This window comes from Haliotis rubra, unplaced genomic scaffold, assembly GCF_003918875.1.
Source record: "Haliotis rubra isolate DU_JTF1 unplaced genomic scaffold, ASM391887v1 Scf393, whole genome shotgun sequence".
In the NCBI taxonomy this organism is placed as follows: Eukaryota; Metazoa; Mollusca; class Gastropoda; order Lepetellida; family Haliotidae; genus Haliotis; species Haliotis rubra.
This window is the reverse complement of record NW_025767072.1, coordinates 274,619-291,547: the sequence shown is the minus strand read 5'-3', so window position 1 is coordinate 291,547 and position 16,929 is coordinate 274,619. Positions and strand designations below refer to the sequence as shown.

Sequence of the window (16,929 nt, the reverse complement as noted above, 5' to 3'; positions counted from 1 at the left end):
AATTTCTTTGCCAACTTAACGCTTGCCAAGGAACTTTTGGCAAATGGCTTGACACGTGTTGCACCCTCAGACAGAACAGGAAATTTCTGCCAACAGAGTTCAACTCAAAACACGACCTCCATCACTCTCATTTTGGGTATCAGAATAAGGTCAGCATTGTGTCTTACCAATGCAAGAAGAACAAAGGTGTCTCAATGATTAGCACTATGCATGATAGAAGCCTGAAATTGTTACATTCTACAACAGTACCACGGGTGGCTCCGATGTCATGGATCTGATGGCCCAAAGATACACCACAAAGAGAAAGACCAAGAAATGTCCGATGGCCATTTTCACTAACATATTTGATATCGCGGGCATCGCCTCCTACACTGCACGGGAAGTGAAGAACACCCAGTTTGCTGGACAAGAACGACAAATCTTTCTTGAAACAGTTGCTGAAGCTCTGCTGATAGCTCAACTGAGAAAGAGAAGTACTTCGACAATCCCTCGGCGACTGCAACGTGAAGTTACCGACGTCTTGCCAGATCCGCTTCCATCTACAACTACATCTGAACCCACTAAAAGGCGACGTTGTTGCATTTCCCTACCAAGGACAGAAAGTCAAAACTGGCTTGCTGTAAATGCACAAGAACCATATGCAACAAACATTGCAGCAAAGCCGGCATCTGTGATGATTGTAAAGACTGAATGACTGAATCAAAGGTCAACTTGTTACCATGCAAACAGAATTTTTTTTAAAAAACACCTCAAGGTTAAGATACATATTTTTTAGGGATGAAAAAACTCTCACATACGAGCAATATATGAAATTCCCCCTTCAATAACAGATCTTCCTTTTCTATACAATATTTACAATATTTCCTTCAGTGTAGGGGGTATTTGTGTATCTCGACTCTGGGTTTAAAACTAAACAAATCTGAAAGGAGTCATGCACACTCTCAGATGTACAGGGATAGGGAGTGTAAGATACATTTCTACATTTAACAGTGATTTAAAATGCTTATAATAGAAGGAATCAGATAAACTGTTGACAGAAGTACAGCATGATTGTTGGAGATCTTTGTTTAAAATGAAAGCAATGTCTTCACATTTCCCACATCTTGTGTTAACCACACATATCCAAATCAAAGTATAAACAGAACATTTTTATTATGAGTAACCCATGCGGTACGGCCAGAGTTGTCGTAGCATTGGCGAGGCAGTCTGTGATCATCCAAATACAGTAGCCTGTACCAATACTAGATAGCCCTTGTTGTTGGCTCTGCACCACTCTCCTAAAACCACACCATTGTTTGCTTTGCCAATTTTAAGATACCAGTCACGCATTTTATGCTCTACATCTTAGGTAATTTTACAATATGAGGTGTTTTCCCTTTTCTGTAATGTCGAAAATCATTATGATATTCAATGTGTGTATTCAAGATCATGTTATTTTTTAAAATAACGTTGATATGGGTTTCAAATGCGATTATCAAAGTATCGAGTTCGTCATTGATTCAAAGTATCCAGATTGGACTGCTGACAAACTTACATAATTCTTTTCAAATAGCTATATACTTAAAGCTTGTGGACTGCACACGAGTCATCATGAAACGAAGAAGGCTGTGACTCATTTGGAAGTTGTATATCACGTATCATTCAAAAGAATATTGGCAAAACATGTAATTGTAATATTCAATTACTTGATATGTTTACTTGCATATTTGCATATTTTTGCATAGGACTGAGTTCAGTTATAGACTTTAATGACAGGCAAGGTTCATGATGTACTTGGGATGTTGGAATCACTGGCGTTTGCCAGGCGTAAGATGCAGTTAGCTTGGGCTAGATGGAGTCTGTAAGTGACATAAATGATCATGTAGTTTGGCTGGATGTTGATGAGATGTAGAGGTTACTGACATGGGCTGAGGTAGGAGTACAGAACGGGAATTGTTAGATGAACCTTGCATTTAGAGGCTATTGAGACTGTGTGGCATCTGTTACAGCCGTGTAGAAATTATTGACATGAGCTTATAGTGTTGGATGTAACTGACATATTAGTATTATTTACATAGGCTGGGGGTAGGCTGTTATTTAAATCTGAGAATTATTGATGTGGGTTTGGTGCAGGAAATAGCTGACACATTAGAATTATTGACAGGGCAGGGTGTAGCTGATGTACTAGGATTATTGACATGGGCAGGGTATAGATAACGTACTAGGATTATTGACATGGGCAGGGTGTAGATGACGTAATAGGATTATTGACATGGGCTGGGTGCACGATGTAGCTGATGTACTAGGATTATTGACATGGGCTGGGTGTAGATGACGTACTAGGATTATTGACATGGGTAGGGTGTAGATGACGTACTAGGATTATTGACATGGGTAGGGTGTAGATGACGTACTAGGATTATTGACATGGGTAGGGTGTAGATGACGTACTAGGATTATTGACATGGGCAGGGTGTAGATGACGTACTAGGATTATTGACATGGGCTGGGTGCAAGATGTAGCTGATGTACTAGGATTATTGACATGGACAGGGTGTAGATGACGTATTAGGATTATTGACATGGGCAGGGTGTAGATGATGTACTAGGACCATTGACATGGGCTGGGTGCAAGATGTAGCTGATGTACTAGGATTATTGACATGGGCAGGGTGTAGATGACGTACTAGGATTATTGACATGGGCTGGTGTGTAGATGAGGTGCTAGGATTATTGACATGGGCTGGGTGTAGATGAGGTGCTAGGATTATTGACATGGGCTGGGTGCAGGATGCAGCTGATGTACTAGGATTATTGACATTGGCATGGTATAGATGACGTACTAGGATTATTGACATGGGCAGGATGCAGGATGCAGCTGATGTACTAGGATTATTGACATGGGCAGGGTGTAGATGACATATTATGATTATTGACATGGGCTGGATGCAGGATGCAGCTGATGTACTAGGATTATTGACATGGGCATGGTATAGATGACGTACTAGGATTATTGACATCGGCAGGATGCAGGATGCAGCTGATGTACTAGGATTATTGACATGGGCAGGGTGTAGATGACATATTATGATTATTAACATGGGCTGGATGCAGGATGTAGCTGATGTACTAGGATTATTGACATGGGTAGGATGCAGCTGATGTACTAGGATTATTGACATGGGCAGGATGCAGCTGATGTACTAGGATTATGGACATGGGTAGGGTGTAGATGACGTACTAGGATTGTTGACATGGGCAGGGTGTAGATGAGGAACTAGGATTATTGACATTGGCAGGGTGTAGATGACGTACTTGGGTCATTGACATGGGCAGGGTGTAGATGACGTACTAGGATTATTGACATGGGCAGGGTGTAGATGACGTACTGGGGTGGGTGTAGATGAGGTACTAGGATTATTGACATGGGCTGGCTGCAGGGTGCAGCTGATGTATTAGGATTATTGACATGGGCAGGGTGTAGATGACGTACTAGGATTATTGACATGGTCTGGGTGTAGATGACGTACTAGTATTATTGACGTGGGCTGGGTGTAGGATGCAGCTGATGTACTAGGATTATTTACATGGGGTGAGTGAGTGAGTTAAGATTTTAAGTCACATCGGCAATATTTCAGCTATATCGTGACTAAAGCAAGTTATAAATATATCAACAATTTACGTGAAATTATAAAATTCTGCCAACGAAGGACAGTAAAATAACTGGATTATCACAGATATATATGTAAAAAATATATATACTAGGGACCATGGGGACTTACAGTACATTTGCTTCCTGCATGGGCCCTAGCCGGATTTATATCATCCCCTGAGCCGTTAGCAATTAAGACATATTTAGCCATACATTAAAATTACAAATATTCTACGATTAAAAAAACGGAAAGTTGAAATTTACTTTGAATGTTGTGGAACTTACGTACCCTCTCAGGAGGACAATAATTTTACTGTACTTTAACCCCCCTCGAGGATACAGCCACTAACAATCTTTGTTACTAATTCAAACTTCCAATCATAAAATATTTATCTATTTACAAATCAGTTAACAAATTTAATTCTTTTAAAAAAGCAATAATTAAATGAGGACGTATATTAATAAAAAGATCCTTCATATTTCGGGATTTGAAATAGATATCCCTTGTGATGGAGTACTCAACACAGTCAAGCAAGACATGCTTGACCGTGATTCGTTCATCACAAGGGATACAAAACGGAGGATCCTCACCTTTTAATAGGTACTCGTGAGTGTATCTTGTGTGGCCAATACGACATCGTCGTATGATGACCTCTTCAAATCTGGACTGACAACCCAAGTAAGTGTAACCGATAGTTGGTTTTATTGCATGTAATTTATTAATACCTGCTTGGGTGTCCCACTTCTTCTGCATCAGATCACGGATGTAAGTTCTAATGCAAGCTTTGTAATCAGAGTACGGGATCAGAAGTGGTGTCACAGATTTGTTGAGTGCTGCCTTGGCAGCAAGATCGGCCATTGTGTTCCCAGAAATGCCAACGTGGCTGTGTAACCAACAAAAGACGATGTCGCATTGGCCAGTAGCAAGATCATTATATAATTCGATTATTTCAATTAAAAGTGGATGTTTGGAAGATAGATTTTTAATCGCCTGAAGGCAAGAAAGAGAGTCAGAAAAGATGATATTGTGTATGTTTAGGATGTCTTTGAATATATTTAAGAGCTGTTAAGATGGCGTTTGCTTCTGCTGTAAATATAGAGCTGTTATCGGGTAATCTAGAAGCTATTGTTCTGGATCCAATTACAGTGGCACATGACACTGCGCCACCGTCCTTGGACCCATCTGTAAATAAGGATTTATATGTTTTAAATTTACTTTTTAATTGATTATACTCTTGTTTATATTGTAATTCATTAGTGTCTGATTTCTTAAACTTTGTCAGAGTTAGGTCAACTTGTGGCCTAACCAATTGCCAAGGCGGAGAAGAAAGAAAACGGGAAGGAGCTATATGTTCTAGCTCAATGCCAGCAGCAGAAAGGAAAGGTTTCACTCTTATACCAAGAGGCGGAACAAGAGAAGGCTTCTTGTTATACAGATCTTCATATAGTGGATTAAAGACACAGTTATATGCAGGGTTTGACTCATTGGAATAAAGTTTTGTAATATACTGTAAAGTTAATTTTATACGGCGTTGTGTAAGAGATGGCTCATCAGCCTCGACGTAGAGGCTGTCAACAGGTGAAGTTCTAAAGGAACCAAGACATAGTCTTAGACCTTGGTGGTGGACAGAATCTAAAAGTTTTAGATTACTGTTGCAGGCTCCACCATAAACGATGGAGCCATAATCAAGTTTGGAACGTACCAATGATCGATATAATTGTAGGAGGGTAGCTTGATCCCCTCCCCACTTAGAATTGGAAACGACTTTCAACAAGTCAAGCGCCTTCAAGCATTTAGTTTTTAGTGACTTGATATGGGGAAGAAAAGTTAGATGCGAATCAAAAATTAAACCCAAGAACTTGGCCTCCTTTACAACTTTGATGGGAGTGCCATTGAGGAACAGTTCCGGGGTCTTTATGCGGTTTATATTTTCTACAAAAATGTATACAATTAGTTTTGGATTTAGAAAATTTAAAGCCGTTTTCAAGACACCATTTATGTATTTTATTTAAACACAGCTGCATTTGCCGTTCAATAGTATGCATATTCTTACCACGACAAGAAATATTAAAATCATCCACAAAAAGTGATCCATCAATTGAATCGTTTAAAACCTTGGATAAACTGTTAATCTTGATGCTAAAGAGTGTTACAGACAAAATACTGCCTTGCGGGACTCCCTGACCCTGATTATAATGGTCAGACAGGGTTGAACCCACTCGGACTTGAAATTGCCTGTTATTTAAAAAGTTGGATATAAATTGAGGCAAACGGCCTCGTAATCCAAAGTCATGTAAATCTTTTAAAATCCCATGTTTCCATGTTGTGTTGTATGCTTTTTCTAAATCGAAAAAGATAGACACTGCATGTTGTTTATTAATTATGGCATTTTTCACAAAAGATTCTAAGCGCACTAAATGATCGATGGTACTACGGTTTTTTACCGAAACCACATTGTATATTAGTTATGAGGTTATTGGTTTCCAAGTACCAAACAAGTCGATTATTTATCATGCGTACCATGGTCTTGCAAACACAGCTAGTTAATGAAATTGGCCTATAAGTCGAAGGATCTGTATGATCACGTCCAGGTTTAGCAATGGGCACAATTATAGCATCGCGCCACGACGACGGAAATTGTCCAGATGTCCAAATGTCATCAAAAATAGATAAGAGCGTCTCTAAACATGATTCAGGTAAGTGTTTCAGGAGTTGATAATGTATACCATCAGCTCCTGAAGCAGTATCGTGAGCTTGGTCAAGAGCAGTATGAAGCTCATGTATCGAAAAGGTTTCATTGTAGTCTTCCCCATTGTCTGAATTGAAATTAATAGATTTCTTTTCCTGCTGTCTTTGATATTTCTGGAATTCAGGTACGTAGTTTGATGAGGAAGAATGTTTGGCCAAAGTTTCTCCAAGTTTATTTGCTGAGTCAGATTTATCAGTTAATAATTCGTCTCCAGTTTTGAGATGCTTAATGCTAGATTTAGAGCCCTTACCTTTTATTTTCTGAATCATGTTCCACACCTTTGATATTGACGTGCGCGAATTGATGTTTGAGACATAGTTTCGCCAAGATTGGCGTTTATTTTGTTTAAAAGTACGCCGTGCTTTGGCGTTCAAAAATCTAAATTTGTTTAAATTGTGGACCATAGGATGGCGACGGAAATAATGTTCAGCTTTCTTCCGTGCCTTGCGAGCTTGTTTGCATTCAGCGTTAAACCATGGTTTACGTACATGAGGAACTGCAGAGGATTTGGGGATACACTTGTCAGCTATGTGTCTGAGCTCATCTGAAAAACATTTGACGGCATCAGGAAGATCATGAAAAAGTTCAGGTTTGAGTTTGTCAGCACAGAAAGTTTCATATAAAGGCCAGGTAGCCTTCTTAAAGTTCCATCTTGATGATGGAGGAACATCAGATGGATTCACGGGTTTGAGAATTGTTGGGAAATGGTCACTTCCACACAGGTCGTCGTGGACTGACCACTCAAATTCATTCAATAAGTCTGAGTCTGTAATTGATAAATCAAGGGCTGAATAAGTTCCTGTGCCAGGATGTAAATATGTGCTAGAACCGTCATTATATATGCATACATCATTATCTGAACAAAAGTCTTCTAATAGTTTACCTTTAGCATTAGTTGTTGTACCACCCCAGAGCGGGTTGTGACCATTTAAATCTCCCATAATGATACAAGGTTTTGGGAGTTGGTCATATAAATTTTGGAGGTCAGTCTTCCGACTGACTGACTGACTGAGTTTAGTTTTACGCCGCTTTTAGCAATATTCCAGCAATATCACGGCGGGGAACACCAGAAATGGGCTTAACATATTGTGCCCATGTGGGGAATCGAACCCGGCAGTCTTCCGAAGAGTCGAAAATGGTGAGATGTACAATGAGCATAATGTGAACGCAACATGTAATGTCAGTCGTACGGCAACCACCTGGAGACCAGTATTAAGTATAACAGGACTGTGGATAACACTTTGTTTGATAAGGATCGAAGATCCTCCAGTGGCCCGATCACCTGGATGTGAAAAGGAGTGGTATGCATTGAAATTACGTAATTCAAATGTATCCGTCTGTTTTAAATATGTCTCCTGGAGACAGATGGCTGATGGTGTGAAGTCCTGGACTAATAGCTGCAAATCATTCAAATTATTCCTTAGTCCTCTGCAGTTCCATTGTACAATATTATTCAAAGACATTATCTTTTGGGGGGGGATTTATTGGGGATCTACCCCGCACTTTTTTGGAGGGCGACAAGCTATGTGCCCTAGGATGGACGTTTTCACATACGTCCATGGCCTCAAGAGATCCATATTTGTTGTACAGCTGAATTCTATTTTCCGACCCTTTTGGGGCTCTGCCACTGTGTTTTTGCTTCGGTTTAGTTTTGCTTTTAACAATGTCTTGAGAATCAGATGAAGATTGAGACTGTGAACAGGACTGAGAGGATGACTTAAGATCTGAAGATGACCCTCCCTGCCTTTCAGATGTACTAGGAAGTGGTTCAGCTGTCTGAGTAGATATGGCAGTTGAAATAATTTGAGGAGAATCTGTTGTAACCCATGTTAAATTGGTCTGACAACTTGCAGATAATTTGGTGACTGTAGAGTTTGCTTCTGACGTTCTGGCAATGGAAGCATAGCTTTGTGTTGGTTCTTTGCCTTGGACCAACTTCTTTGCATCTGCAAAACTAATATTTTGGGTGAATTTAATTCTGTTGATGGCCATTTGCTCTTTCCAAATAGGACAGTCTTTAGAGAATGATGGGTGGTCCCCTGAGCAGTTAGTACATTTTTTTGTATCACTGTCACAATCTTCTGTTGTGTGTGTCTTTCCACCGCAGTGAGCACACACAACAGACAATGTGCAAGTATTCACGCCATGACCGAACTTTTGGCACTTGAAGCACCGAAGGGGATTCGGAATGTAAGTGTCAACATTGGGGTTACAGTATCCTGCCTTCAGCGATTTGGGGGCAGTAGGTAAGGAAAAGGAAAACAGATAGGTGTTGGTTTTTTATGGTTTCATTATTTTTACGGGTTGTAAAACGCTTAACATACTCACACCCTGATCTCTCATCTCGGAGACAATATCTAATTCCGACATGTCAGCCAGCAACCGATCACGGTCTCTGACGATTCCTTTGCTTGTGTTAAGTGTTTTGTGGGCCGTGACAGTGACTGGAATGCCAACAAAAGTTTCAATCTTCAACAGGTTGTTTGACTGGTGCCTTTTGCCGCACTCAATCAACAGCGCACCAGAACGTAATCGTTTAATAGTCTTCACATCTCCGGCAATGCCTTGGATACCCTTTGATACAGCAAATGGGTTTAACTTCAGCGGTGTCTTATCTTCGGTCTCAAGAACAAGAAAACGTGGCCAGTAATCGATTGAATTGGGCAGTCTAAGTTCGTTGTCAATAGGATCAGTATCAAGCTGACGTTTGTTTTTTTTCTGGGGAGTTTCGTAAGCCATAGCTAATAGATTATGGTTCAACATCCGAGCTCCCCACCCTCCACGGAGTATCACAAGGACAATGCTAAAAACAAGTGGGTCTCCGACTTGCAGCACCAAGGATACTCGGATGATATACTCAAGCAGAAGAGTTAGAAATAACTAATCTACCAGATTGGCCCATGAGCCACCGCCTTCTGGGCATAAGACTCTAGGCAAAGTTAATAATAACATACGTTTTGGATGAACAATGATGCCAAGTCCGAAACTGAAACAATTCCAAATCAAATGTGTGCAATGACATATAGATATATATATAGTCCATACACAGGGCTTGGCGTGACCAGCCGATTGGTTGAACCGGGCCCATTCAACCACCCGTCTAGGTGAAGTCAGGGCCGAAGTGGTGTGTTGGGCAGAGGAACACTGTTCCTGGAACCAGTGCCCTCAACCACCAGACTACCTTCCTCCACCGACACAGGGGCGCAACCCACGGCAAACGGGTTGGTGGACCAAATATCCCCCCGGGTCCACAACGGGGGGTTGAAGGGCGCTTAGCGTTACCCAGCACCCACCACGAGGAGGTGGCCCTTCATGGGTGCCTATTTACATGGGCAGGGTATAGATGACGTACTAGGATTATTGACATGGACAAGGTGTAGCTGATGTACTCAGATTATTGACACGGGCAGGGTATAGATGACGTACTAGGATTATTGACATGGGCAGGGTGTAAATGACGAAGTAGGATTATTGACATGGGCTGGGTGCAAGATGTAGCTGATGTACTAGGATTATTGGCATGGGCTGGATGCAGGGTGTAGCTGACATATTATGATTATTGATATCATGTAGGTTTTTTCTCTTAAAGATGCTGACAATAAAAGAGACGACACGATGACAGGGGAAGTGGAAGAGATATCGAAACAGGTAGCTGTACTGGATTGAACATCCCGCTCCTGGAATATCTCACCTCGTATATTAAGTAGCAAGACCAGTCAATAATGCTACATATTAAACCAATTGTTCATGAACTATACTTCTTAATGAAATCACTAATTATCCTAAGAGTGCAAATACTAACGATGATCACATTTCTCTTAGTTGCAGGATATGATGGAGAGGACCAAAGGTGAGTCTTCAATATCTGGTGTATTATTCATCGCATGGGCTGGGTGATCGGGTGAAACAAGAGTCAGTGATGTTCTTCCGCCCGTGGCGGTTTGTTTCTAAATCATAACCGTGACATTAAATATTAACTCACTCACTCTAGATCATAACTCAAAGATCGCGCAATATGTTTTGATCAAAACTGTTCACAGAGATCAGTGGTAATAGCCACTGCTCCCGATGTGCGTCACCTCACTACTGAGAAACCCATCACCTAGCTACGCATTTGTCACTGTTTGTTAAAGCTTAGATGCAACCCAAACAATATCAAAACTCACTTATCATTTATTCATGATATATAATAGAAATTGCTAAACAAAACTATAAGCGTACAATCGCAATTCAAAAGTGCAATATGTTGTACTTGGGTTTAGTGCCCTCGAAACGAAGCACCCTGGATACCAAACCCAGTCAGAGCGGGTGGGCATGCATTTAAGTGTAACGAAGTCTTTCATTGGCTGGTTCATTTGCCGATACGCTCAGGCTCTTTGTGTGTGTAAAGAGATGTTGGGCTTTGTAAATACATGCTCATATTGCAATCAACAGACATCATAACATGTCATGTGTACAAGTATCACACCTGCCTGTCTGTGTAATTACAGTCCGTTTGAGACAAAATGATACCGATGAATTGCAATCTAACACAAAAAACAAATAGACATGAACGAATCAAACCAAGCGTACTGCAACATAAACAACAGACCTTGTAAGCAATTACTAAGTACATACAGCACCCTGTCTGTGCAGCTTGGCTACGTGTCATCTCGCCAGCTCAGAAATTTGTTGAGAACCCGTTAACACACGTGCATCTCGCTTTTCGCGCTGTTCCTTTAGTTGCCCCTGCGCCCTTGTAACAAACTTGGAAAACGCACAAATAAATGATGGCAGTTTCTCAAACAACTTTTTTTTATTTCAGAGACACAAACTATGCATTTCATTCGAGAGTTGGTCTGTTGTTTTTGTTGCAGTCTGCGTTGGTTTGATTCTGTTATGTCTATTTGTTCTTGTGTTAGTTTGCAATTCATAGGTATCATTTTGTCTCAAACAGACTGTACATAATATGACAGACAGAACTCAGATGCACGAACTATAAATCAATGTGTTTTGTTTATTGTGTATAGCCTGATAGGTGTTAAGTTCAATTATCCAGCCTCATGTAAGAATGTCGAGTTTTGATTGGTTCACGTGATAAAATACCCGTGATACAATACCCGTCACGATCCGCGATCGGGGAGTACAAAAGTCATATTATCCCGCCGCGCCTCGGTGACCACGCGAAGTGAGAAAAGCGTGCATTGTGAAGCCTTTTATTACTTGCGCTGCATTGTGGTCAATCGATCAGCTGTTGTCAACATGGCATCAACGAATCAACCGGCAATATTTTCAAATTGCAACATTCAAAATGTTAAAATTGTGTTTAAAAAATAAAGGGTTTTAAAAAACTGAACACTCTCTTCGATTGACCTTTGACTCATGACCGTGACCCGTATTCTGTGAACCGTGGCATCTCACATAAATAAAAACAAGTCGATTCGATGCGCATTGTTTTCTTTTGATTTAGTAAAAACATATGGCTAGATAAATGCGTTATCACATCGTGTCTCGGGAAATACGGGGTTTTATCAATTGCATGTGGTCAATGATTGAAGTTGTATATTGCATACTGTCATTAGCAGACAGGCAGGCAGACAGATAGGTGTCAATAAAACAGACATTGAGTTTTGTCTGTGACAGATGCATATCTATATCAGAGTCAGAAATTCTGACGATGCTAAATAATGACGTTGCTGTTACCTATCGGACTGAGAAAGTGCCTCGGTAAGAAGAACATGTGGTGAAATAGTCAAATGACATTATGTAAACAGTTAAATCGGTTATCTACTGTCATAACATATAAAAGGCTTGCGCCTTTGAAATATCAACAAATCATTAGAAAAAGAGCTCACATCAAAGCCTACTCCGAGTACTCACTGCCAGTGAAGGTTTCCGTCTTGAAATTTCGAACGCCTCACTGGTTGACACATAGCTGAGTAGATCCTTAACAAAGTTCTTTTATGTAATGTGTAGATTATTTACTATTTGTTGTTTGTGTACACAACCAAGATTAGACTACTCCTGCTCACAACCTTATAATCCGGGCATCCCGGTTCAAGCCGCGGAACCTATTCACTGTGTATGCGCTATGTGTGCAGCGCAGCACAGCTGTTAAAAAACACTTTTTACCCCAGCTGGGGTGAATTTAGTGAATTGTTTGAACTCAGATTTCGCGGGATTTGTTTTATCGCGGTATTTTTCAACTTTATAAGTTGAATTTGCATTTTTGATAATTTGTTACTGTAAGTCCATACCGAAAGGTAACAGAATCTGAAAAGTTGTGCTTTGCGCTGCATGTAAGCTTTAAGAATGCGACCCGTGAAGGTCCGGGTCAGTAACCCATGCTTGTAAGAGGCCACTAACGGGATCGGGTGGTCAGGCTCGCTGACTGGGTTGACACATATCCCAATTGCGTAGCTCGATGTTCATGCTGTTGATCCCTGGATTGTCTGTTCCAGACTCGATTACTTACAGACCGCCCCCATATAGCTGGAATATTGCTGAGTGCGGCGTAAAACAAAACTCACACTTACTTGAAGAATGTCAAGGACTTCTTCAGCGGGTCAAAGTACACACATTTGCTGGTTTTGTTTTTTCATCCGCCGCTATCAGCAATATTTTATCCATATGGCGGCGGTCTGTAAATAATCGAGTCTGGAACAGACAATCGAGGGATCAACAGCATTAAAACATCGAGCTACGCAATTGGGATACGATGACATGGGTCAACCCAGTCAGCAAGCCTGACCACCCGATCCCGTTAGTCTCCTCTTACAAGCATGGGTTGGTGAAGATCAATTCTAACCCGGACCTTCACGGGTCACATTCTTAAAGCTTACATGCAACGCAAAGCACAACTTTGCAAATTCTGATACCTTTATCAGATACCTATTTGGCGGTAATCTAAATAATCAAGTCTGCACCAGACATCCAATGATTAACATCATGGACATCGATCTATGCAAATGGGATTCACTGACATATGCAAGCCTGACCGCCCAATCACATTAATGGCCTCTTTCGACAATATGGGTGTCTGAAGACCAATTGTAACCCGCATCTCCATGGGTATTTGCTAGTGGGGAGTTATAAATGTAAAATATAAAATTGAATAATGTTTCCCTAACTAAATATGAAACACTGATGATATGACGAGAAACAAACGAGTGCCATATTTACAGCAAGAGCACGACGTATTTCCATTTCACCTTGTATTGTGATGTAAGTCAGTTTATTCAAAAACAGAAATGCTCTTAGTGTGTTCAAAATAGCACGAGTTTCTTTTGAACTAGTTCAAGAATACATTGATGCCAAAAGTAATCATAAATTTAAATATCATAACCGTGTATATGCAATAGTGTCACATTTTGATATCAAAGTTTACATTTTCCTCAGATATAGACGAGTCTCACAACAGCCTAGTTGAAGAGCCACCAAAGTCGAAGGTAGGATCATTGTTGTAAGTGTTGAAAGTGGAAATTATCCTTGAAAGTAAATATTGTTGGTTCAACAACTTGCAGACTTGTGAATCATGTCTGTTTCTAGGAGACGTTGAGAGGTGGCAACAGTGCAAATGAAGAACGGAACTTGAGAGCTGCAGAGACTCAAATATGTAAGTTGGTAGCTTGACATGTGGACAACGTTGCTGGAAATACATCAACATCTAATTTGCATATTCACATAACATACATACACTCACTCTGAACTAAAAACAGTGTTGTGAATCAATGAATGGATAAGGGTTTAAAAGGGATATTACAAAGTATTTCTGAAAACATTTGTTCCAGTTTTCGATTCGATCATCTATTGTGACAGTGTTACTATTGTGGTAACCTGGTCATATAGGTATTTGGAGGGAAACCTAACCTGAATAGTGACACCAGATGCCACACAGTTTAACTTTATGCAATTACATGCCTCATAGTCTCTTCCCATTGTCTGTAGATGTGTTTGTGTTATAAAAATATACAAAGTTTGTGGTTGTGTTGGTGGAATCTCAGAGATACCATTGTGGCAGATGCCAGTAACAGTGCGTCTCACTCTGATTCAGTTTATATGTGAACTTCTCCTTCAGGGCTTGCAGACATGGCAGAACAAGAGGAGATGTTGTCGACCTTAGAGAAGGTACATTTATACCAATGTCGACTCATTTAAAGTACATATACATATTCAGTATAACATTCTTTATATCTAATGGTTAATTGTCACATTATTTCAGTACATAAAGATATTGTATAACCGACGGTTAGATAATAGTTTGATAATGAATAACGTGAAATCGACGTGTAACTATGAATGGTTTGAATGATTGCTTTGTTTATTTTAAGGAACGAGACCTCCAAAAACAACACCTTCATTCACTGTACTCTGGTATGTTACATCAACCATAAGTTCGTAATACATCTCTTACTTGTTAACACAGCTGGTTGGTGTTTTTATGGAGTGGGAATAACAGGACCCAAACATTGATGTTTCATGATTGATGAAACACATATTCTAACGCAATTGACGAAATCGTGATCTTACGCTGAATTCGTTACAATGTATTTGTCACTGATATGTATAGTAAGAGCATCATATCATTAAGGTATGCCGTGCGAGTGAAACTGAAATGTTTACACTTATGCGCAGATATGTTGTTGTTTTGAGTAGTATGAAACAATTTGGGGTGTCTCGTATTTTATTGTCCTTATATCCTTATTGATGCAATATTCGTTTCTGGAGTTTTTTGCCATCGCACAATACTTTGACAACATGTGCTGTACAGACGCTCTTCCATTGTACAAATATATCAAAAATGGCACATGCATTTCAAGAATGCCTAGGTCATGTAAGATACCTTGTACTTACAGTTCTTCCTGATGAGTGGCTCACCAAAATGCACTACCTGCACCTACACAAGGATGTCCTGTCCCTGTACGGCATAGAGCTGCCAGAGGCAATCAAAGCGAGTCTGCGTTCATATTTGGTGACCAACATTAGAGAAGCTGTTTGTGTCTGTCAGTCTGTTACCAAGTATTGAGAACCCCATGAGCAGATCTTTCTGCTATAAAAAAAGCTACAAAACCAATCTATAATTAGAAACGACGCCAGGTGCTGATACAGCTGATGAGTGCACTGCTAACGGTTAACCGTTAACACGTGTGTATTTTATATACGTGACATTCAAGAGCAGGTGTTTGGTTGTATCCAGTTACATATAGAACTCACCTCTGTGAAAGCTGGAAAGCTGAACATTTTTTTCTCTCTAATATACCGTCGTGATGCATGTGCCAGCAGCTAACTCCCATATATTCACGATGAAAACACTCATGTTAAATATGAAACACATTGGTAATTGATTGATATACACGAAGTAAACAAAAGTAGCAAAATCCTTTCTACATCAGCAGTAAGCCTCTGAATGGGTGAGCGTTTCCTGGATACTCCTGTTAGCACCTCTCATAAACACATGGAAACGGTAGTCAATTGTTCACCTGTAAACCTGTAAACGGTAGTCAATTGTTTACATAAATGTAAAATAGTGTTAAAATAGTTAAAATAGTGATTTGTATCTATAAAAAATGATTATGTAAATATGTCTGATAATGGTACTAATAAAAAATTGATCTTACACAATAGTGATTTTGGATGCACAGCTTACAAGATCTAACCCATAGTGATTATGTATACAAATCTAAGTAGCATTACATAATCCACACGATGTACAGATATTGAAAGGGTCAAGGGCAGTAGAGCCTATGCATGCAGTTGACTCCAATCTAAGGGTTGTTGGCATTGCAGACAATGTTCATTAATAATTAAGTGCATATATTTGGTGTGTATTTGAAATAATTGCAGGAAATTGTGAGACCTGGACCTTTCCACAAACAGACGGCTAAGCCAGAGATTTCTTCAGGTAAAACTCATCATGGCCTATTTCTCATCCATTCCGTGAGTGAGTTGAGTTTTAAAGCGACTTTGAACAGTATATCATTTACACTATGTCAGTTGGATGAGGAGGGAGTGATGTAGAGGCAAATGTTTGTTTTCGTTAAGATTCTGTACTGTTCTGAACTGTAAGTTCATGACATTGTGTTTTAGCAATTATTAGTTGGAATGTATTGTTAATGTAAGGTTACTGGGATGGAACTGTTTTGATGCTTTTGGAGTAAACTGTAATCTTGAATCTTCAAAATAGTTAAAGACTAATCCATATGGATGTAGCTTTGAAGATTATGGACTATTTAGTAATCACAAGTTACACCAAGACCAGCAGTTTTGCGATGATCATTATTTGGTAAAGATTTAACGTGAATGGCCACAATGGAGAGTGATGGTGTTGTCAAAAATTGATATATTCAGTTTGTTTATAAACGTATTTGTTTTCCTATGGGTAGTATGTCACAATGTTGATAATTATCAAGGATGATCAAGATTCCACTGTACCTTTCAGAATTCGGCAACCACGAGCGACATTTGACGAGGAGAAGTCAGATTTTCAAGCTTCGGCTATTTCAGCAGGGGTTGCTGAAGGAGAGAGACATGCTTGACATCGTAGGAAATGTAAGTATATTTGTTATTCAG

General features: G+C 39.9%; 1 protein-coding gene across 3 annotated transcripts in view; it reads left to right on the top strand.

Annotated features, from left to right (window-relative positions):
• Window positions 1–16,929, top strand: part of LOC124286842 — a 199,570-nt gene that overhangs the window by 134,170 nt on the left and 48,471 nt on the right. For all 3 annotated transcript variants that reach the window (XM_046723282.1, XM_046723283.1, XM_046723284.1), the window contains exons 18-26: window positions 9,971–10,029; window positions 10,204–10,231; window positions 13,759–13,808; window positions 13,909–13,975; window positions 14,438–14,487; window positions 14,691–14,733; window positions 15,216–15,310; window positions 16,204–16,261; window positions 16,799–16,908. In XM_046723282.1, the coding sequence (XP_046579238.1) occupies window positions 9,971–10,029; window positions 10,204–10,231; window positions 13,759–13,808; window positions 13,909–13,975; window positions 14,438–14,487; window positions 14,691–14,733; window positions 15,216–15,310; window positions 16,204–16,261; window positions 16,799–16,908 (560 nt within the window). The remainder of the gene's footprint in view (window positions 1–9,970; window positions 10,030–10,203; window positions 10,232–13,758; window positions 13,809–13,908; window positions 13,976–14,437; window positions 14,488–14,690; window positions 14,734–15,215; window positions 15,311–16,203; window positions 16,262–16,798; window positions 16,909–16,929) is intronic.